Source organism: Diadema setosum, chromosome 2, assembly GCF_964275005.1.
Source record: "Diadema setosum chromosome 2, eeDiaSeto1, whole genome shotgun sequence".
Lineage (NCBI taxonomy): Eukaryota > Metazoa > Echinodermata > Echinoidea > Diadematoida > Diadematidae > Diadema > Diadema setosum.
The window spans coordinates 37540613-37565792 of record NC_092686.1 but is presented as its reverse complement, the minus strand read 5'-3'; the positions used below and the strand labels follow the sequence as shown (position 1 = coordinate 37565792).

The window sequence follows — 25180 nt, the reverse complement described above, 5'->3', positions numbered from 1 at the left end:
GGAAATGTACGATAGATGCATGCATATTCCGGCCGCCGAGTCTCAGCAGCAGCATAAGCTCGGAGACCGAAGTGTTTGCGTAATATTCGCTCTTCTATGCCAAACTACTGTGCGTGCGAGCTGGTTGGTAGAGATTCTACACTCAATCTTGAATGGATTGCCGCCGAGTCATCGCTCACTACCTTTGAGTTTTACGACTTGACAACTATTAATTTTAGCAAGGCTTGTGTAGCTGGGTGTTGGAGAAGAATCCGAATTTTCGCTTGTTTACAAGCGGGAGAACATGGCGCCCGTCGCCCGAGATTTGCGGGCGGTCCTGCTGGATCACATTCGGTCCAATGATGTTATGATATTTAGCAAGACAACATGCCCCTTCTGCGATAAGGTTTGTATCATGAATTGTGCGCATTATCACTGACCAGTCATATCATAATCAGGTCAGTCAGTATTATCTATTTTGTGCATAATTGTTAAAATGTTTCCGGATACTATATGTTTAGTAGACACTAGAATTTCTATGACAAGTACAATTAACGTTAGTCTTTGTAAATTTGTCGGCTAGGCTATTTATAGGTATCTTTTACAGGGCTGCTATTCTTCCATCGTGAGTTTACATTGTCCTTCAGTTCAGGGACTTGAAAGTTGTGACACTGTGAAAGAGCATAGCGATCACACCAAGGGGGGGGGGGGGGAGGGGGTGTCAAAAGTCGAAGGGGGGGGGGATGTTAACATCCCCGTCCAAATTTCTGCAGTTGTTGGGGATCTTTTCTTATTTTTTCGGTGCATTCTTTTTATCAGCACCTATCCGGTTCGGATGTGTGGGGTAAATTCACCCAGTAGGGTTGGACCTACTAGAATCTACTAATCGACCGCCTAATGTTTATTTGCTTGATAAGAATATTTAACACTGAAATTCACCTAAAAAACTTGACCTACGTGATTGAGAAAATCCAGCTCTATCAAATGCCGTTGTTCCCTTTTCGATTCGAAGTTTCAGTGCAAAAATATCGCCGACGAACTTGCGTGGCCTCGTTTCAGCTCCCCGCGGTAAATCGCGTTTTTAGGGTCGACCGCTGATTTTGCATTGACAATGCACGCAAACCGAGTTGTATTGAACACCGTGTTGTACGAAGCTTTTTAGAAGCCTTTTAGAAACTTCCATAGACATTACATTGTGCTGTCATTACGATTCGGTGAAAATATTCATTCGAAATTTTGTCCTTGATTAAAACCATTAATGAACAGTGAATTATCGCGTTTTCCCACACCATCCTAATCTACATTCAAAGCCAATCCATTTTTATGTGCTTTGCGCGCAGAGAAGAGCATACTAAGTGTTCAGTGCGCGAATTATACGCGGTCGGTTTCAATAAGGGTGGTCGATATGTAGTAGGGCTACTATACCACTACCAATGCCCAGAATTCAGTCACTCTGTCTTTACCTAACGTTAGGCCTACCGAATTCAGGTTTTCTGCAATATTTTTTTCAACTGAAATTATTGTAGAACATACTAACGTTAGACTAACGTGTTAAATCTAGAAAGCTACTAACTAACAGAAGTTAAACGTCAATTAGAAACTGTATAACCAAGGTTAGACTAGTCGCCACTTGCGTGTATTTCCTACAAACTATATAAAATTTTATGCACTCCCGGGTTTGCAAACTAACGACAGGTAGGTCTACCAGTACCATGTAATGTCACTTAAATGAATTATTCGCTGCCCATAGCACGGCAGATATTAAAGGTGCATGGTCCTGGTGTTTTTAGTCAAATGCGTACGCGGGCGCAAGGCGCAAGTTTCCTATAGAGACCTACGCTATTGACTCCTCTTTAACCACTTAGCGCTTACGCTTTGGCCCACTTCCCCGAGTCCGAAGAAGTCGATTCACTGTTGTCAGTGGTCGGATCACAGTTCGGCTCATGATTCGGCTGAGGGGGATTACAGCTTTATATAGCAAACTTCTTTTGTGATGTCATACATTGTAATAATGCACTTGTCAATGTAATGACTCGCCCCACTACCCCCGGACATGGGTGGGTCATTTCCTCGTTTGGTCCGTCAAATTTGTGACCCAGGTGTTCGTCATTTTACCAGCTTTGTCTGTCAAATTTTTGACCGAGGGGTGCGTCAAAATCCCATTATTGTCGGTCAAAATTTTGACCGAGGGGTGCGTCATGGTACGTCACTCGGCTATGGAAAATAACACGCATTATTTTGAACCGAGGGGTGCGTCATGGTACGTCACTTGGCTATGGAAAACTGCACGCATTTTTGCACGTTACCAGTACCGGATACACGTACCGCGAGTGAAATTACAGTGAGCGCTTTCCCGCGGCAAGTGAAAATCAAAGTCGGGAAGCGTTTTGGAATAAGAGGGAAAAATGCTTGCCAGAATCTGGCAAGCAAATAATTTAAAAGCCACCCATTTCTCCTTACATTTTCCCTCCAACAAACCCATGAAATCATGCGTACTCAATCTCAAACCAGGGACTGTTCAGCGATGTAACAACTTAGTTCAACCTTTTAATACTGTCGAACTCTTAGTGCCTATTGCATATTGCGATGCAACACCAACACAGATTGCTATCGAAGAAAGTTCGTTTACGTTCCAATACAATGTGCGTCTAAATGATGTTCTGTGGTGACAAAGGCGAATTTTTGACAGTAAAAGAAGCGGCAGCAGAAGAAACTGCCTGCCGCATGTCATTTTCTGCTCGCGGGATAGCCCGACCAGCAGACGCGCGACGCTGTTAGCTTTCTTCGAACCTCTACGTACAGCGACTGGGCTGTAGTTACTCGCGGGAATGCCGTGGCGTGGTGTGTACCTGCGCTGCAGCAGTATTTATCCACCGGACTAGCAATGCTCGCGCACACACAGCGCATCTGCACACATGTGATTGTCATGTATCGATTGCATGCACAGAATACATACTACTGTACGGAATATCGTAGCAGCAGCGTGATGTACGGTGAATGACGGTACGGTGCTTACAGGGCCATGGTAAGGGAAACTTGCCGAAACTTTTACAAATTATGTTTACGAACCAAAAGAAAATGAAATTGTTTGAATAAAACCTATGCAAAAATCGTTTCAGTATTTATGGGGGTGCATCAAATGTTTCGAGGATGTCTGTCAAAAAAGTGACCGAGGTGTGCCTCACTTTCAACGTGTTGTCTGTCAAAAAAAGTGACTGTGGTGTTCATCACTTGCAGCGTTTTGTCCGTCAAAAGAGTGACTGTGGTGTCCGTCAAAAACCCCGTGTGGTCAGTCAAAAAATGACCATGACGCACCCATGTCCGGGGGTAGTGGGGTGCATCATTACATTGACAAGTGCATAACAAGCATGTACGATTGTATGCACGCACCCTGGCATTTAATACTACAGACTGCGCGATGCGCAGAGAAGACAACAAAGGCAACGTTATTTAGCAACAGCTACACACTTTACTCTTAATGACAGCTCAACTTCGGTAATCTTTGTATCAATGCTAACGGTGATCGGCAGTATCATCAACAGCGCCCTCTACACTACCGGGACTACAAATTGTATGCGCGTGTGTTATACTACTTATTACTAGTACACACACTTCAATGTAGGTGATGCATTGTGCATCATCACGTTTGAAAAACTGTTAATCTGCCACCTGAAATCCATTCGAAATAAAAACATTCTCGCATTAAAATGGTTTTGTCACCTGTTACATATGGTAGAATACATTTGAATTACAATTATTTGTGTTTTTAATATGGAGGAAAAAGGTGAATAAGGAATGTCTTTTGAGAGCAATGAAATCCGTGTGATTCAGCTGATCTCTGATCGCGGCGCCCATTACATGCGATGTGAATGTCTGGCGTCTTTAGGTAGTGGCGACTTAATGGTGCATGCCACGCACGGACGAGAACTGTATACATACCATAGTTACGGGTAAATTCGTTCGCGACCATTACAGCATATTTTTTTGGTCATTTTCCTGATGTTCATTGATTTTGAATGTCCTCACATAGAAATAGAACTTTCACAAGCCGATGTGGGCTGCCATTTTTTTCCAGAGTGTATGTTACCATCGAAAAAATACAAAAAACATGAGAAAGCCAACAGTAACACCGCCACTACTGCAATCCCTGTTGGTGGTCGGTGCGCAAGCCCTTTTCACATGCTTTTGCAATGGGACTTGGTGCTTACTCAATTTTTTCATGAGCCAACACCAACATGAAAGGTAGTGAACTCTGACCCAGTGAGCTTTATTAGGAATCTGCAAACCCAAATATTAGATGTCACTTAACATATTTTTACAGTCTCCCACAATAGGCATAGATCTACAGTATGTCTTAGTCGTCTAAGCCATGTTCAGACATGATATATTTTTTTCATTTACTTGTGTAAGTAGGCTGCAAGGAAGCATGTCATAAATGTGGATAAGATGAATGCATTCATATTCCTAACTTCTAGATATTACCATAAGTGCACATCTTCATCTTTCGTGTATATTGTTGGGATGCAGCTTTACATATACTTGTAATACACCTGTGTATTTGGACATTGAGGATACATGTAGTTCAGCTATGCCATCCAGAGACTTGAAATTAAAATGTTGACAAGGTGTAGGCCCTTATAACAAGACAAGAAACCAAAGTGCAGATGAGTGCCTTTCATGAAAAAAAAAGTCTAGATCATTGCTAATGAGAAACTGCTGAGTTTATGTGAACAATGTATGCTTAAACAATAAATGCATTAGCGTAAGAGAGGGCTTCACAGCGCGTACCATAGAAACTGTCCTGAATCTGCCGAGAAAACTTTGTAATAGCTGGACAGAGATGTAATCACAGAGTGTGAACCGCATGTCCCAGGGAATACCAATTTTTAAGAAATACATAATAATCAGTAGAATTCAGACACTAGTCAAAACAATCAAAGTGACAGTTTTATTTGTGTGTTTGTTTGTTGGGGGGGGGGGGGGAGTGTGAGTTGGCTTCCACTTGGCATATGGTGATATCCTGACATCAGTTTTTATTTGTGAGAATTGTATGCTGACATTGTCCTATTGATGGGACCGGGGCATAATTATTCATCAAATGACCAGTGACCACCTATTTGATTGGTTAAAGGCATCAGCATGGGATGTGATACATTTGATGAATTGTATTTCAAACTGGTTGCCAACGGGATTTATTCATCATTTGACCCTGTCCTTCAAAAATGAGAAAGAGTGGCTTTTACATGCACAAATTCCTGTCTTCTTCAGAAATAGATTTAATGTACTGAATACACCACATGGACATAATAATTGAGTGGTTGTTTGGTGCCATACTTGCACAATAGTGTTATGAAGGTACTAAAAGCGATAAGAAATTTTATCCAATTCAGAAAAAGCGTCAAGATTATGCATGCATATGTGCATGCATTTAGCATGAAAGACATGTTTCTACTGCAGTTCTAATGCACCAATATGTGTACATTGTATACTACTACTAGACCCTAGTTTGTTTGTTCCCTTTCCTTGGTCTGAGTGAAAACCTTTCAGGCCATCACTCATACATCCCAAGTGATTCAGTAGGGAACTGGCCACTTGGCAAACTGTCTGTCTGAACAGTTTTCCTCTCTCTGAGGTCACAGTGATCCTGTTGAAAAAGGAACACATTATGTAATCGCAGGATTTCAGCACTGTTGCACAATACTAGTTTGTAGGTAAATTCAAATTACTTAGTCATTCTCTGCAATGTCCCTCACACCCATGTCTGTGTTTAATAGTAGATTGCAATGTGGTTGTCCAAGTTTCTGCTTTATATTTGCTGAAACTAGTCTCTCAGTGGTATCTAGAATCATGGTCGGAGACAATTTTACAAGTTTAAATCGCAACCTAACTTTTTGTGATAACATGAGACTTTCTAAAATCTAGGAATCTCAGTATAATGACCACACGTGTATATATCCCTCCCCCAATGTCAGTGTTAAATAGTAGATTGCCATGTGTTTGTCCATGTTTCTGCTTTGTATTTGAAAAAAGTATCTCAATGACAGAGAATACATGGTCATACTTGTGAGAGATGATGATGAATACACTGTATTTCAAATTAGTTTCATCCACACTCTTACTGCTGTTTGGTGTCGCCATTGCATCGTCATATTTTCTTCAGTTGGTCATTCTTTCTCAATGAAAAGGTAACCCAGATTCCTTGATCTTTTAACATTTGAAAATGTTATTAGAATTTGTATTTTATGAGTAAGATAGTTTCCCTTCGAGTACTGCATTGAGTCATAATCGGAATACAAAGGAGTGTGTGGGTACAGCTGATCGTAGAATGCACTTGTATGCAGGGTTTTCAGAGACATTTATAATCTTAAGATATGTACAAGTACACATGGTAGACTTAGCGAAAATTCTTCATTCCACAGCACAACACTTGAAAACTTTTTTCTTTGGTGGCCTCGTATGGGCCACTAAAATCTTCAACACGTGAAATTTTGGTGGCCTGAAAAAGAAATGCTGTGGCCTTAGATAAAACTGCAACATAGCAATTGCGACCATTTTAAATCTGGCCGCCAAGAGATAGCCTTTGCTTCTATTTGGTGGCCTGACATTAATCTTTTAGCGGTCCTTAGCCACCATTTATGTCAAGCCCTACTTTCATTGAAAGAGAGAGTAGCTAAAACCTTATGTCAGGTTTGCTGATTTTTAATAGAAACTCTGCTCTCTGTTATCTCATATGGTGTGTTTTGGTTAGAAATCTGTGCAGCTCTTATCACATCCTCCCCTCTGCTATAAAGGTTACTGTTGTCCAACCTCGTTCAATATTTTTACTATGCATCTCTGGACTATAAAAGGGAAGGGAGATGGATGCAAAGGACTAAGCTTTGAGTCTGCAATTCACAGAATGTGGTCGTATTTTTTTTTCTATCACAGCAGCATTCGAGGTTGCCATAATAAAAAGCTCTGTTGGCCTAACTTGTTGTTTGTTGTTGTTGTCTTTCAACTCACTTAGATATAATAATGCTACCATTGAGTGGCTTGGGTTTCAATTTAGAGTCTTTATCCAGGTTTTAATACTTTTTTTTTATTAACTTTGGCATTCAGATAGCTTTGCATATTTGTTGTCTATTAGTCTTTCTAGGATATTCCCATTTTGTAGGAAGGTGCTGAAAGATACCTGTCTGTACAATGAGATATACACATTTTTTTCTTCAATGATATTGCATTGTGCAGTTCAAGAGAAAGTTGCCCTCAAAAGGGAGAGAGCTGTTTGATTGGAAGATGGCCCTCAAATTGCAGTAGATCAGAATTAACGATTAAATTGTACATGTACATGTACTTACGTATGGTGCTTGGCTTGTATCAAAGGGATGTAAAAGAAAAAGACACCTTTGTCTCTTTACCAAGTCACCATTTTCTGTTCTTTGTTTATTTTTTTCCTTTGTATGCAAAGTGACTCAAATCTATGTTGTTTGTTTAGAAAAGAGTTAAGTTTTATGCAAGGAAATTCACTTGTACAGGAAGATACTGTAAAACACGATATATTCACGGCATGAAAATTTCGCGAATAGGAGCTGACGGTCTTTCTCTCAGCATGAAATTTTCTCGGCTTACCCCTGGCATCCAATGCATATTGCGTAGGCAAGAACTTTGGCGAATGTTGCTGCTTGCGAAATTCGCAAAATTGAAATGCACACGAACATTCCTCATTTTACAGTAGCGCCTTCAAAATGGTGTGCTTCACTTTTGATCACTAACGTTTCTATGGAGGCAAAGGAAAATCTTTGAATTTGTCATACTGTTGCATGAGCAATGGGTGTAATCTTTTACAAGCCTGGTAGCTACTATGTTTTCAGTATTACAGAACACGCATTGTTAGTTGACATACATACATTTGGAGTTGTCATAAAATTGCTAGGTTGCTCTTGTGATTCTTAAAGGGAAGGTAAACCCAAAGAGCAATGTGGATTGAGTGAAAGCAGCAACATTAGTAGTACACATCAGTGAAAGTTTGAGAAAAATCGGACAATCAATGCAAAAGTTATGAATTTTTAAAGTTTTGGTGTTGGAACCGCTGGATGAGGAGACTACTAGAGGATATGACGTATGAGTGGACAACAATACAAAGAAAATATAAAGGATATTCAACAAAAATTCACTTTTCTAGAATTATGAAAGAGCAGTGGACCAACCGCTTTGAGAAAGCAGGGGGAATAATTGCTACCCTTAACATATGTCAATATCAAGTTGATGGAATTTGTAATTTTCATGAAAAATGGATTTTTGTAGTATTTTCTTTATATTTTCTTGATATTGTAGTCCACTCATACGTCATAACCTCTAGTAGTCTCCTCATCCAGCGGTTCCAACACCAAAACTTTAAAAATTCATAACTTTTGCATCGATTGTCCGATTTTCTTCAAACTTTCACTGATGTGTTCTACTAATGTTGCTGCTTTCACTCAATCCACATTGTTCTTGGGGTTTATCTTCCCTTTAACCCTAAAAGGGCCGGGGGGGGGGGGGGGGGGGCGGAATCCGCCCCCCCTCGACGTTTCGCACTATAATTCTGTAACGCGAGAAGGCCTCGTCGCGAGGCTTCTTGACTTTCTTCGTTCAAATCTCGCGCAACTTTTGAGACCAAATTTGCAATGTCCGCGCATACTTTTGCGAAGCCATGCCCATTTTTGTAACGGAATGTCACCCCAAAACAGGCACAATTTTGTGCTTTTGTGTACATTTCCTATGGAAAACAGTGCTCTGTCATGAAAGTCATAAAAACCTTATTATTTTTACAATTAATCACTCTCATTGATTAATTTTGTGCTAATTATGGTAGAAAAGTGGTCAGTGACAATTTCCAATGAAAAAACCAAAAAAACACACCAAAAGTTGAAAAACAAAGAAATACATAACAAATTCTGAAAACAATAAAATACATAAGAATTGAAATGAGTCTTGGAAGTTTTTGTGATGTACAATTGTTGAATATGCTAAAACAGATTTACAGATCAAAAATTAGACTCTCAATGCTTTTGATAAGGCTGAAATATCATCTTGAGCTTAATTTGCATAATTAATTAATTAATATTAGAAATTTATTGTTTCAAAAAATCTTACGACACAATCTTGTAGATTATGACGCGGGTCTCACACATGCAAAATTTCATCGCGATCGCACCACCGATGGCCGAGATCTCAGGGGGGGCGGAATCCATCCCCCCCGGTCTGAGCATAGCCAAAAAAGCCCGGCCCCTTTAGGGTTAAAATATAATGTGTACGTTTAAGAAACAGCTTCCTCCTTCGATACATTTTCCTTTCCACTCCATTGAAGGTCACTTTTTGTTTCTATATATATGCATTTGTGCTGTCATTGTTACTGTATAGAGCTTAGATTGTAAACAATAGTTGAGCTTGTTGCTGCATAATTCACTCAGTACTGTAAAACCATTTGTAACGAAACAATTATCTCTTTATTATTATTGTGTTTTGTTTTGTTTTTTAAATGGGAAAACATCCAAGCTTATGATAAAGGGAAAATGCTAAATACTGTTTTAGAGGCTGAAATGCAGATTGTGTAAAGCACTGTGAAAATTTGAAGGCTGCTGGTTTACAAGAGAGATGACAGAGCACAATTTAAATCCTATTGAGCAAGTTCCATTCCACCCTGGTTGCTTTGCTGACGCAAATGGGATCCTTTAGCCGGCACGTTGGACCATTCAGGCGCACTCATCGTGATTAAATAGGACCGTCGTGGAGCGGTAGCGTGTGTGGCTAGAGATGATTGCCTATCATAACTTGACCAAACATGCTCACATCACAAAGGGAGTTTTGTATTTGTGCTATGTGGGGTCAGATTAGATGGGGTGATCCAAGTGAAAATTTTACAAGGCACTACTGCAGTACTTTAATACTGTATACCTGGTTAAGTCTTGAAGTACTGGTACACTTAAGTCTGAACCAGCGCTTTAATAGGCTTCTTCAAATAACTGGCCAGGAGTGTCACTAGTTGTAGTGATTGAGTTGCCCAGCCTTTTGGGGAGGGGGGTCTTTGTCCAAAGAGGCAAGTGATGTCAGAGGAAACTGAAATGGCAACCCCCCCCCCCCCAAAAAAAAAAAAAAAAAAAAAAAACACACACACAAAAAAACACAAAAAACAAAACAAAAACAAAAACACTGGAATGCACGCACCATTGTGAAATTCATAGATTTTTAATGTGAAGAATGTTTGTCGGTGCTGCGTAATTTAGCAGATGAATTAAAGAACCCCAGTCACGAGTATTGTCAGTGTATGTCACAAGGCACAGCACGAAACAGGCTGGCCTGCATGGGGCATGACAGAGCTGCAAGTTACATGTAGTAAGGGCATTCAGTTGCCTTTAAAACTAATTTTCTCAAATAGCCCCAGAAAGGGGGGCCCCTTGCCAGCGCTGCTGACCGATTGCGGGATTACTCAATGCCCATTGTGGAGTTACAGGGGCGCAGTCTTGGAATGGAGGCGTCAGCTGTTTGTGGGAGCAGCATGCAAACTTCCCTGTGTGTTGGCCAAAAGGTCATAGTCTTGTGTGCACAGTCTCCTCTTGGTTTTATATTGCTAAGTACTTGTCCACTCAAAGTCGCCCCTTGTACAGTATTATGACTGTTATCAAGATCCTACATACCTCTGAATTTGCTTGCCCCTTCTGGCCAGGATGTTTCAGATTTCACTGAAGTTGCTTGCCTGATAGGAAGCTCAAGTGACCTAGAGACATTTGATTTTCACATATGTTTAGTTACACACCCAGTATACACATTTATAAACTTTTGCAATTTCATGAAATTTAATATTTACTCTCAGCTTTTGCAATTTCATGAAATTTAATATTTACTCTCAGCTTTTGCAATTTCATGAAATTTAATATTTACTCTCAGCTTTTGCACTTTCATGAAATTGAATATATACTCTCAGCAAACATGATAACGATGATTATCATACTCAGAACTGCCAGCCGTTATCAAGCAACAGACACATACAAGTCTGTTTAGATATTACGATACTTTGTTTAGATTCAGGACACAAAAAATGCATTTAAAGACTCTTCGACCAGGAGAAATTGGAATTATTTCTGTTTATAGCATTTGTGTCATAATCATTTGGTTACTAGGATAAAATAGGTAAAATAGAAAAACAAAAACAGTTGTGCTTCATAAAAATGCAGCCTGTGTTTTAACGTCATTACACATTTTACGTACCCCACAAATCTAATTTCAATGTCTGCACCAGATACTTCCCCAGCATATATATCTGACATAATTAAAAAGATAGACTGTACTCCTAGCTCCCTCCCCTGCTAGTCTCTAATGGGGATGATTGTATGGTGCAGGCAAGAGAGCTATCTCTTTCCTTTCTACCTGAAATCTCTTCCTACTTTCTCCCCAGCTTTTATCATTCTCTCGCAGTCCAAATGCGAGCCAGGGTTTCTTCTTTTAATGGGCCGAGTTGCTGGCATTGTGGCGAGAAATTTCACTCTGCAGAATCGGAATCTAATAATGGAAGTTGGCTTGTCCACTTGCCTGGAAGGCTGCGAGAACCAGTGGATAGCTACTGCTAGCTTATGCTGATGGATACTGGCTAATGGTGCTCAGTTGTGCGGATGAGTGATATATCAATAGTTCGCTTCAGAGAACCTTGTTGTGCAAGTGAAAATATACTCCCTGTCACCATTAGAGTAGCTTGACATATTGTTTTGTTTTGTCTTATGTCTACACACCTCTGAATGACACATAACAAAAATCATACTGGACAGTAGCAAGCATTATATGTCAACATGTGCAGTCTTTAGGGGAAAAAAGTGTGTCAGAGACATTTATTAAAGTCTTGTCTGTTCACCCAACAAATGCAGCATAATCTCGGCCTCATCTATCTATCTATCTATCTATCTATCTATCTATCTATCTATCTATCTACAGTATCTATCTATCTATCTATCTATCTACAGTATCTATCTTTCTGTGTATTTTTGCATGCTGCTGGGCACATGCCATTACTTCTTAAATGACAGGTCCCCCTTCATATATGAAAAGGATTGAGAGAATGCAGCAATATCAGTAGAACACATCAGTGAGAGTTTGAGGAAAATTGGACAATCCGTTCAAAAGTTCTGAATTTTTGAAGTTTCAGTGCTGTCACCGTTGGATGAAAAGACTACAACAACTTGTGATGTCACCTGCGTAGAACAGTATAAGGAAAGTATAAAGAAAATTCTACATGTTTTCACTTTTCTCGAATAATAGAGCACATGACTTGTCACTTTCAAAAGGCAGGTGGAATAATATTACCTTTAACATACAGGTGTACATGTTTATCAATTTAGGGATTTGAGGGAATGTGCACTTAAAAAAAAGAAGAAAGAAGATATTTCATGGAATTTCTTCATATTTTCCTTGTAGCATTTAACAACGTATGTGACATCATACACTGTAGTAGTCTTTTCATCCAGGAGTGACTGTGCAGAAACTTAACAAATTATTAAACTTTCACATGGATTGTCTGATTTTCCTCAAACATTCAATGTGTTCTACTGATATTGCTGCATTCATGCAATCCTTAAAGGTGGACTTGTCTTTTAGAATGGACCAACTCATCATTTTGTCATTGTTGTTTGGCCCTATACCTGGCAAGAGATACAGTAAACATGCATTTATTTTAATAAGAAGCGTTCTTTCCATTATTGTGATATGTGCGAGTCAGAGCTGAACCTGTGTTGACACAGTGGCATAGGGGGTTGTGATGAATCACCCAAAATATAAAAAACAAACAAAAGACACAGAAAACAAACAACAGCACAGGATATACCTTGTGCCTTGTGGTATATGACAGATCCAATAGAGAGGAAGCTGCAGAGAAGCACCCTTCAATGTGTGAGGTAGGGAGTTGCAAATTATTTCTATTTGCAAATTTGTCTATCATATTGAGCAGCTTGTTGTGACCGATTGGTAATGTTTAAAGAGAAAATCCACCGCAAAAATAAATAAACTTCAAAAGAACGAGAAAAATATTCCCTACAGAACGACACAAATGTGACAAAATCAGATAAGAAATAAAGAAGATATGATATTTTGAAATGTCACATTTTTTTTTTTTTTTTGACATTTCTTGACCAGTCCTTATGCCTGCATCTATGTAGATAGTATTTCTCCATGTCGTGAATCATGCAAATTGGACTGTATACTGCAGTGTCAATCAAACACTGTCTCACCAGGGCACCTCCCTGATTCTCACTGCCAGTGAAAACACTGGCATATAAATCCATAGTGTGTGAGTATGATAGTTGCACAGAGGTCCATCTAAACTTAGTCCTGATGGCTATTTTTTTTTTCTCTCTCTCTCTCTCCGTACTGTCGCCCGAATTAATTAACGTGCCCAGGCCTTCCCCTTTGTGAGTGTCAACACATTCTGGTGGCGCAATATTAAAAAGTGAAGCTATATCCAGACCTAGTGTATAACTGCATTTTTTTTTTTTTTTTTTTTAAATCTTAGCCTGGAGGCTAGTGACGTGAGGCATTGCTCTTTCCGGTGGCATGGGGATGGTGGCCTTGGCACTTTACTGTTGTAACACCATTTGATTACAAGATAGCATGCAAACGTGGGCTTTGTAGAGATTTATAGCATCATTTTGCCTCTGCAATTTGTATTAACAGGGAAGGCTGGTTTAATAGACATCAGTCTGAAGTCATTTTGCCTACAGTTGATCAAAGGATACAGTGTCATTTTGTAATTTTGTTGGTTTGTAGTTGTTTTCTAATTTTTTATTTTATTCATTATTATTATTATGATTATTGTTATTTTATTGTTATTATTGTGATTATTATTATTTTATTGTTATTATTATTATTATTATTATTATTGTTATATATTTTTTTTTTTTTTTGCAGGGGGAATTACTGTCAAAGGTATTTGTGTCTGTGTGATTAATTCAATGTAGGGAACTGGACTAACATGTAATTTTCAAGTAAGATAGATTATGGCCGTATTGATTGTGATGTTTGATGACATACGTAGTTCATCATGCATATTTATTGCATCATGTAGAACAACTTAAAATCCCCAGTTGAGCCTTGGAGGAAGTCTAGGCCAGGGCTAAAAAAAGACTTCTTTGCCTGCCTACTGTATATAAGCTGTTTTTTTCGCGTACGGATATTTTCGCGAATTAGAAGGTTACAGACATTTTCGCGAGATGTTGTTTTTCGCGAATTGACACCAACACTATCTTGCATGCATTGTTACTCTAGTGTATGGCAACACTTTCGCGTGTTGTTAAATTCGTGATCCAACTGTGATTCGCGAAAATTAAACCCACGCGAAAATAACCACCTATACAGTATCTGTTGCTCTCAGTCTCCTTCTTCCACACACTCACTCTCACCATAAGCATTTAATCTTACCCTTTTATATAAATGGTGAGTAAGCTACATGTGTAGTATATGGCTGTATAATTTCTGAAAGGTACAGTGTAATTAGAAACACGTTAATAGATTTGTATTGACACTTAATGGTGCCATTAAGCAAGGACTTGATAGTTACTGCTATATCTATGGCAGATACACTACTCATATTAAACCATATATCACAGCGCTACTCTTATCTCAATCATTTCTAGCGACTCCATGAAAGGACATTTATTTAATCTTTTGCTGGGTTGATGCTCTGTGCAACACACTACTTGATGCCGCTGGAGGGACATAGAGAAGTACTGTATGCGCCAAATATTTCGCGAGGTTTTTATTTTCGCGAATTTTGCGAGTCAGCTGCTATTCGCGAAATTAAAAACATGCAAAAATTTGGACTCAAATACCGATATAAATGTGACGTACACGTATACATTTCTCTGTTCAGTACATGGCTCCACGATCTCGAATTTAACCACTCGCAAAATTGTTGGGAAGTCCCGATTTGCAAAAATTTAGACTTGCGAAATATATGGCATATACATGTATATATTGCAGGCCCTTGCATGTGTAAGCGTGCAGCTGATGCTTCACTATTAACAACAATACAGTCTAGTGGACACAATTTTTGACACAATGGGTATCAGTGGTTCAAATGTCATTCAGAAGGTGTACAGACAAAACCTAGGCAAAGAATTTCTACACATTTTGCATTCCATAAATTCTGATAATATTTTCTCTTCATTTTATTTCCAAAGAGATTATAGCCACCCTATAGATATTTAATTGGATTGCATTTTTAAAGTAAAACCAGATCATGAGCAAACATCTTCCTTAGTCCCCCAGTCCCTTTTAATTGTAGCTTGTTGATATTCAAGCCATGTGCATGCAGCTCTGATTAAGATACTTCATTGCAGAACTGTTCAATATGTGTATCATGTGCAGTTGTATCAAATTTTACTTCAAGGCATTCATTCTTTTTTACAAGCCCTTCTACTCCTTCATCTCAATTTATTTGTAAAACACTCATACTACATTACCAATTAAGATTCCATGCACATCTTTTGAAATGGCCTGAGGCATCTGCTAGTTTTCTGGAATACATTGTACTAGTATAAGAGGGCATAGTTGTAATATATGATGTTTCATGAGCATCATGAAGTGATTGAAGTATATACTGCTTCAGCTGCCATTTTTGTAGGATCACTCAGTCCCATTCTTCCGCAGGAACCTGGGATGTGGTTTTCTATACTGTAGGTGAAGCCTCTTCTCAAATCTGGTCTGTTTGGTAACCACCAGGAACATATTAAGAAGCTTCAATTTTGTTTTACATTTTGTGGGTGTAAAAACATTGCATGTTTGTAGGTTTTCTTATCAACAGTAATGTACAGTGAAATTACTAAAAGCACAATTACAATTAATGCCACCTTTTACAGACAGTAGAAAAAGTGTGACAGTGCCACATATATTTATTTGTGTCAGTGGTGCATAAGAATCTCCAAAATGAGGCCACCTACATGTATATGGATATTATATAGCTAATTGTATGTGTACATGTATGTACATGCATGTTTGAAATATTGAATGTACAGTTGAACCTCTCTTATCCGGCCTCCCTTTATCCGGATCTCTCTATTACACGGACGCAATCTCGCCGTGATTTTTTTTTTTTAATAATAATTACGGGAGGAAAGGGGGATTCCCAACTCCTTGAGAATTCCTACACAAACACATGAATAATACTTCCAACCTTAACATACACCTCTATTTTGGGGTCTGTTACTGAGTATAACAATGAAAAGGTTGCAGTATACACACATGTGGTACTACAATGGGCTACATCAGTACATGTGTATGTACATGTGTATATGTACATGTCTAAAGCATTGAGTCTCCCGTATCCGGCCAAATCCCTTATCCGGATGAGCCCCGGTCCCGACCTGTCCGGATACGAGAGGTTCAACTGTATATTACAAGACATGTGTACAGTATTTGTAACATTTGACATCAACATTGCTTGGTCAGTCATTCAGAGCAAAGTCAATTTCTTTCAATTATTATGCAGTCTCAATGGAGCTGGTTTAAAGGTCAAATGGGTATGAAAAAGGTATTCATTGTATGTTGAAGTGTTACTAAAAGTGTATTCAAAAATGTTTTCTGTATTTTTTCAGGTTAAGGAGTTATTCAATGGAATGAACGTACAGTACAAGACTCTGGAACTGGATAGTTTAGGTGAGTATGGTAGAGTTTTGTTTTAATCAAGTTCTAGCCCTCTTTTGTCATGCCTGAATTAGAGCTTTATACATACATTATGTATGTAGCTGTCTACCGTGACATTCATTTGTACCGGTATGTTTGTGATTTAGAGGGACAGGCTTGTACTTTAAGGACAAGTCCACCTTCATATACATAAGGATTGAGAGAATGCAGCAATATTAGTAGAACACATCAGTGAAAGTTTGAGGAAAATTGGACAATCCGTTCAAAAGTTACGAATATTAAAGTATCTGCGCAGTCACTGCTGGAAGAGAAGACTACTGCAGTGTATGATGTCACATGCGTACAACTATATAAGGAAAATAAAAAGAGAAATTCACAAAACTCAACTTTTTGAATAAAGTGCACATTTCTTCGACTTGCTAGTGACGTATGTTATGGGTAATATTATTTCCCCTGCCTTCTGAAAGAGAGAAGTCGAGTGTTCTTTTGTTATGCGAGAAAAATGGAAATATGTTGAATTTACTTTATTATTTCTTTATATCGTTGTACTCATGTGACATCACAAGCTATAGTAGTCTTTTCATCCAGCCGTGACTGAGCAGAAACTTCAAAAATGCATAACTTTTTAACCGATTGTCCGATTTTGCTCAAACTCTCACTTATGTGTTCCACTAATATTGCTGCATTCACTCAACCCACATGTCTATGAAGGTGAACTTGTCCTTTAAAAGTCAGTTTTTGTTGAGCCCACCAGAGGTGCTGGGAGACTATTAAAGGGATTGCCTGCGGCGTCTGTCTGTCCGTCGTCCGTCCGTAACGCTACAAAAACTTGAATAACTCTCTACTGAGGACTTCAATTTCAATCAAACTTGGAGGGAAGAGTGGTTATGCAAAGTTACACATTTTACTAAACATGCAGGTCACCTCAAGGTCAAAGGTCACAGGTAGGGGTCAATGAACTTTAGGGCCCAATGTTAAGTTTTTATGGCGCGTTTTGATTATGGCTCATAACTTTTGATGTATATGTCCGTTTGTGACCAGATTTGGATGTTAGATTTCCCTTGGGAATTTGAATGTCACCACCAGGTCAAAGGTCACAGACAGGGGTCAGCGAACTTTTAGGGCCCAATGTTAAGTTTTTACGGTGTGTTTCGATTATGGCTCATAACTTTTAATCCCTTTGTCAGTTTGTGACCAAACTTGGATGGTAGATGTCCCTTGGGGAGTTGAAGTTCATCACATGGTCAAAGGTCACAGACAGGGGTCAACAAACTTTTAGGGCCCAATGTTAATTTTTTACAGCATGTTTCGATTATGGCTCATAACTTTAGATCCATATTTCCGTTTGTGACAAAACTTGGTTGGTAAATGTCCCTTGGGGAGTGGAAGGTCACCACAAGGTCAAAGCTCAGAGGCGGGGTCAATGAACTTCCGGGAGTTAGAAAAACACTAATTTCTTCTACGCCAATGGGCGAGACACATTTTGGCACTTGCCTTGTCTTGTCAAAACTTATAAAGATATGAGGTTCAAAGAGAAGAGTTCAAAATAAACATTCAAAATTCACGCAATGATGATGCTTTTTCTCTCCTTATCACAATGTTTGAAATTACATTCTGTTTTTCAATTCAACTTTTCTGATCTGTGTCAATGCATTTAAAATGCCTGTAAGTGCTTAATAAATGTCATTTATTATCATCATAATCATCAATATTAATGATGATGAAGTGGTCATATTATAATGTGATTGGGAGTCAAGACTGTTTGACTATTCCTGGCCATGATGACCCCCACCCAGTGTTTTCCTCTGGCCATTGCCTAACTAGTGCGGTTGCGAGGAGACAGCAATACCAGTGGGAAAATGGATTGTCATGCTGACAAGCGACATTCTTCCAGGAGAGGTGGACAGTTGTGTATGAAGCCATTCCATGGGGCTAGATCAGGGGACTGTGGTACTTTCCAGAATTTATTATGACAATGCAAGAGATGAGTATAGATGATGATGATATCAGAGTAGATTTTTGTTTCGCTCTGCAAGGATAGACCATTATTTCCCAAGAGTGCATTCCATAAAACTAGAGAAGCACTCTGAGAGCGCAGACCTCCGCCAAGCATGCAGCTCATTTCCACCACTGATCTTGTTCTTCCATAGAGATTTCAGTGATTTCTACCCATACGTACTTATAGCATTGTGTGCTGAAAGTCGCCCAATTTCCCAATATAGAAGCCTTTGTTACGTCATAAACCCTCAGCTGCACGGTGCGCCTCGTCCTAGTAGAAACTAGAGCACACACTTTAGTGCGCGCATGCAAACCTCAAATACGTGCAGCCTGAACTCCCAAGTTCATTGACCCTACCTGCCAAAATATCAAAATATCGTAAATTCCCCCAAAATTCTCAGATCACTACCAAAATTTAATCATCTGTTACTTTTATCATTCTAAATCTTTCTTGCAAGTTTCATTGAAATCCGTTGACTACTTTTTGAGTTATTTTGCACAAGGACAAACAAACACACAAACCAACGGTAACGAAAACATAACCTCCTCCCTTGGTGGAGGTAATCATGACAAAGCAAGAAAAAGCATACAGGAGGCTCAGGAGTTCATGCTTCAATAGCCTTTGTGACCCTGTAGACAAGGGGTTTGCCTCATTGCCTACTGTATCTGTACTGTATTTTAGAATCGTGTAACAGGCCTTTGTGTTTGTTTTTGTATTGTTTTGTTTTTTATCCAAGCATTGTGACTGTTGCACCGTAGATATTAAGAGTTCTGGTCGAAGAGATGTTTATTGATGTGTTTGCAGAATTGCCATTGTTCAAAGTAACCTGCTATACCCTGGTATGATAAGAGTGAGCAATATTCTTGTAGACTAGATGGGGGATATTCCTTTCACACCAAAAAAAAAAAGAAAAAAAAGAAAAAAGTGCCTTGTCACAAATACAAACAATGACTTGACATATCTAAGCAGCAAGTTGACTTAATGCAAATATATCGGGGGCGATGTTCTGAAGTCTTGCTTGAAGTTTTACATAAGTGCAAACAGGTGGTAAACAAGATCGATATTGCCTAAAATATCAACCTCTGTTCCATTTTGAAGTGCTGACCTTTGCTCCAGTCTGCAAGGCTAACCTGTCAGAAGAGATGTGTCTCACCCTATTTGAAAAGGAAACTTTAAATCTATGAGACTGCTTTGAAGAAATGTGGGGATCAAGCAGGAAGAGATTGAGTGAAAATTTGATTAAGGTGTATTTCTGAAGAAAAAGCAGACAGGAGAAGGGTCTAAGTTGATTGCTTTTAAAATGAAAGAACAAAAGCAAAGCCTGTGGATACCAGAAAATATGGAACCCATTTAATGTAGCATTATCTCCACATTTCCCCCCCACAATAATACAAACAGACCTTTGAAAGATATTGCAAGAGGTAGTAGGAGATATCTCTATTTGCAAAGAAATAGAGTGTAGCGAAAAGTAATATCACTCTAGGTCTCATGCCCCCCCCCCCCCCCATGTACGGATTGTACCTACACATGATTCTGTTGGCCAGCTGAATGTTAAAGCGAATCCTATAATTGAGAATTAGTATAAATGGAGCTGGTTGAATGTTTTTGATTTAATTTGCACAAGATCAGCTGGAAAATTATATACCGTTGAATATGGTTCCAATGAAAGGGAACATTTTTATTTTTCGTAATTGGAATATACAGCAATAACTTTAGTATTTAAATCCAAAGATACTAGTAAGTAAGCTGTAGGAGGTTAATTCAACTTAAGTAATAATCATACAAAGGGGGGGGGGGTATGTACAGTACAATCATTTGTTTTAGTGTTTGATATTAAATTCCATGTACAAACTGTACTCTGTCATTTGTGAAGACCTTGGAGACCTACATTTACATGTACTGTGAGAACAAAAGAAAGCTACACAATTAGTTGAGAAAAAGCATGTACATGTACAGGTATAGTGTACTGTAAATGCTTCAGGAAGCTGTGCAGCATGGGGGGGGGGGGGAAATCAGGAGTATTTGTCACCCCATTTTGTTCTTATGTTATCATTATGGCATAGATGTTCTTGATACATACCGGTAATCACATTTCAGATTGTGGCTGTTGCCTTTTTTTTTTTTTTTTTTGAATAGGGAGCATTCAAGCTGTCATGGCCTTGATGCAGCCGTGTGTGTGTGTGTGTGTGTGTGTGTGTGTGTGTGTACATATATCTCTGTGTTTTGATAAACAGTGAACAGTGTTGTGTTTGTTTTGCAGAGTTTATAAATGTTGTATCGTACTACGTGGTGTAACATACATATAAAACATGGACTTTGAAGATGATCAAAAGATATCATTTTTCTTTCCTTTTTCATGTCATATGTAATTTGTTATATATTACAAAATGGTCAGTTACAAAGTGTGAGCAACTTTTTTATTAATATAGGGATTAGCAGAGGTATATTTTGTGGAGATTGTCAGAATTCAACTTGTTATTAATAATTGAAAGCTAGAAAATCTGCCTGAGTAAGAAATGGGTCAATCCACGTCAAATCATCCAATTTTCAGGAAAGTTGTCACCCGACCCCCTCCGATTTTCTTTAAAATCGCACCAAATGTTCCCCAAAGTGTCTGACGGAAAATCCCAAAATATTTTGCCCCAAGGTCAATTGGTTGCTAAGATACAGCCTCACATAGCAACCGGTGCGCATTCCAAAAAATTAGTTAAAAGAAAATTAGGCATTTTTGATTGACTGTTTTAGCTTGGATATTTATGCAAAAGTGTTCATTATCTGGAAATTGAGAGAAATTTATAGTCTTTGCAAGAAAAACTGACTGTGACGCGAAATTGGCTTTTCGTTAACGTGCACGAGGTCACCGAAAATGGTGTTAAACGTTAATTTTGAAAATTTTAATGCATATTTAGAAGCTAATATCTTCCACATTTCATCACCTCAGGTTCTAAAATATTATGCTGTTAAAGGCTTTGACTTGCTCAGTAATTTTGAAAAAAATCGGCGCATTCATGATCACCGTTTTTACGGAGAGCGCCCTCAAAGTTGACAAAAATGAAAAATGTGCCAAATTCAAGGTCACGGATCACCCTTCGTCCCATCTAGGAATACAAGTAGCATCAATTTTTGTATATTGATAGACATTTACCTATATTATCTTGGGTTACCAAAGAAATTTTGCTCCCGAAATGTTCAATGGCAAATTTACCCCACCGAAAATGGTCGTAAATGGCCAAATTCCCACGTACACATATCACATATTGGGTTTAGAGGACATTTCAAATGTCCACCCTTTCAAAATGAAAAGCACTAGCCCTGTGATATTTGCAGAAGGGATAGTCTGTTATACATATTTTAGTAATATATACCACAAAACACTTTTATTACATAATAATGACTTTGAAATTTAATCCAAAATTTGATAAAAAACAATAAATCGCTCCATTTTCCTCATTGCACTGCATGTAAATGTGTTTTGAAAGACTTTTCACAGAGCAATATTTCAAGAATTATGAAAGCTGACAGCCTACAATATTAAGGTTCTAAAGTATTTGTGCTCTTCTTTCAGATTTTGTGTCAATTTGATCATGAATGTTATACCCTTGACCTTGAAGTACTTCTAAAAATAGCTGTAAATTTGTAAACTACAAAGTACACACGACAGGACCTGGTGTTTTATGGCATGATACACTTGTGATTCTTCCACAAACACAATTAAGCTTTTTATAGTGTAAATGTTATATACTGGAATTAATCTATATGCTTGCAAGATATGTTCCAATCAGTTGCTTTGTTCTGACAATGACCCTCAATTTATGACCTTCAAAATCATGAGAAATGCCTATTCCTCTCCATAAAGACCTGTATTAAAGTACGTAATGATAATTGATAATTATGGACATTAAAAAATTTGTATTCTAGCCTGTGAAACGCACATTAACAGGACTGAGAGTCTTCTTTTTTGGGGAATTTGTTCTGTACCTAATGAAAACTTTCAAAATCATTTCAATTCTTATGTATTTTCTTGTTTTTGGAATTTCTTATGTATTTCTTTGTTTTTATTTTCTGCAGCATAACCATGTTTTGTTTTTTTATTGGAAATTGTCACAGCCCACTTTTCTACCATAACTAGAATAGAATTAACCAATCAAAGTGATAGATAGTAAAAATGGTCAAGTTTTTATGAGTTTCACCACAAGAAGCACTGTTTTCCATAGGAAATGCACACAAAATCACAAAATATTACCATCCCCATTTTTGATTGAAATTGAGGGTCATTGTCAGAACAGAGTAATTAATTGTAACATATCTCGCAAACATGTATAGATTAATTCCAGTATATAACATTTACATCATAAAAAGCTGTGTTTGTGGAAGAATAACAAGTATATCATGCCATAAAACACCTGTCGTGTGTGTACTTTGTAGTTTACAAATTTACAGCTATTTTTAGAAGCACTTCAAGGTCAAAGATATAACATTCATGATCAAATTGACACTAAATCTGAAAGATGAGCAGAAATAGTTTAGCACCCTAATATGGTAGAATGTCAGCTTTCATAATTCTTGAAATATTGCTCTGTGAAAAGTCTTTCAAAACACATTTACATGCAGTGCAATGAGGAAAGTGGAGCGATTTATTGTTTTTTATCAAATTTTGGATTAAATTTCAAGGTCATTATTATGTAATAAAAGTGTTTTGTGGTATATATTACTAAAATATGTATAACAGACTATCCCTACTGCAAATATCACAGGGCTAGTGCTTTTCATTTTGAAAGCATGGACATTTGAAATGTCCTCTAAACCCAATATGTGATCTTACGTGGGAATTTGGCCGTTTACGACCATTTTCGGTGGGGTAAATTTGCCATTGAACATTTCGGGAGCAAAATTTCTTTGGTAACCCAAGATAATATAGGTAAATGTCTATCAATATACAAAAATTGATGCTATTCCTAGGTGGGACGAAGGGTGATCCGTGACCTTGAATTTGGCACATTTTTCATTTTTGTCAACTTTGAGGGCGCTCTCCGTAAAAATGGTGATCATGAATGCGCCGAGTTTTTTCAAAATTACTGAGCAAGTCAAAGCCTTTAACGGCAAAATATTTTAGAACCTGAGGTGATGAAATGTGGAAGATATTAGCTTCTAAATATGCATTAAAATTTTCAAAATTAACATTTAACACCTTTTTCGGTGACCTCGTGCACGTTAACGAAAAGCCAATTTCGCGTCACAGTCAGTTTCTCTTGCAAAGACTATAAAGTTCTCTCAATTTCCAGATAATGAACACTTTTGCATAAATATCCAAGCTAAAACAGTCAATCAAAAATGCCTAATTTTCTTTTAACTAATATTTTGGAATGCGCACCGGTTGCTATGTGAGGCTGTATCTTAGCATGGACCCTACCGGGTCCATGATCTTAGCAACCAATTGACCTTGGGGCAAAATATTTTGGGATTTTCCGTCAGACAGTTTGGGGAACATTTGGTGCGATTTTTAAGAAAATCGGAGGGGGTCGGGTGACAAGCACTGGATGATTTGACATGGATTGACCCAAATATGTTGTGTTGACACTTTCAATTTCTAAAAGATATTGCAACTTGCCTATATAATGTAATTCAAAGTTTATTCATTCTTTGTTTTTCATTTGCTGTTCTACTGCAATTAGTTGCATGCAACTCTTCAGTTGACTGCCGTGAAGTCCTACTTTCTTTCAATTGCACTTGTACCATGCTCTAGAACGGTGTACACCAGAAATCAGTTATTACATGTATGGTATGCAAGTGACAGATTGAGGATTTTCTGTTGGGGTCTGGGGTCCAAGACTAGTTGCATCTCTCATATATGGATGCCACATCCTCCCTGAGTATTGGATAGAAGAGAAAATTAATACCTGCCCAACAAGGTCAGCTTGGTAAAGATGATGTGATTAGACTGGTGTTTTTGCCGAGCCATTGGAGCACACACACCCCTTGCAATTATGTCGCCCGTTTGGATGCTTGCGGGCGATCTGAGCAGGCTCTTTGTGAAAGAATAACAAGTTTCATAGGATGCAGCAAGAGCGGGCTTTAAAGGAGACTAACATCAAGACTGCATCACCCATTTTAAGTTAGATTTAGGCAGGTTTTGTCCTCTTGCCTTGTACCATTTTACATACTACATGTCCTTGAGATTCAGTCATGTATTAAAGGAAGATTACAGCAAGCAGGAGGTCATAGAAAATGACAATTTTGTAATGATTTTAATTCCTAGTAGTAGTAAAGAGGCAATCTTGCATTAGGCATACTCTTTGCTCCGTATCATTTGAGGTGAAATTTGCTGAATCATCAGCTGCGTCATGTTTTTATTAAATTATTTCATAAAGCGCTAAGTGAGAGTTATTCAGTGAAGGACTAGTCCAGAGGTTTATTGATTCAGACTTGCTCATTTGATTTCCAGCATGTTAGCTTGTAACTCACTGGGGGAAAAAAAAAAAATTGAAGTGTGTTCTATTATAGGCCCATGTGTACCACAGGCATTAGATTTGCCATCGTCCATGTACTACATGTAGGCCTACC

General features: G+C 38.3%; 1 protein-coding gene across 1 annotated transcript in view; it reads left to right on the top strand.

Moving 5' to 3' along the window:
* Positions 1-214: 214 nt before the first annotated feature.
* LOC140242367 (thioredoxin reductase 1, cytoplasmic-like) overlaps positions 215-25180 on the top strand; it is a 50501-nt gene continuing 25535 nt past the window's right edge. The window contains exons 1-2 of the mRNA XM_072322107.1: positions 215-385; positions 16572-16632. Coding sequence (XP_072178208.1) covers positions 284-385; positions 16572-16632 — 163 coding nt within the window. The 5' untranslated portion in view covers positions 215-283. The remainder of the gene's footprint in view (positions 386-16571; positions 16633-25180) is intronic.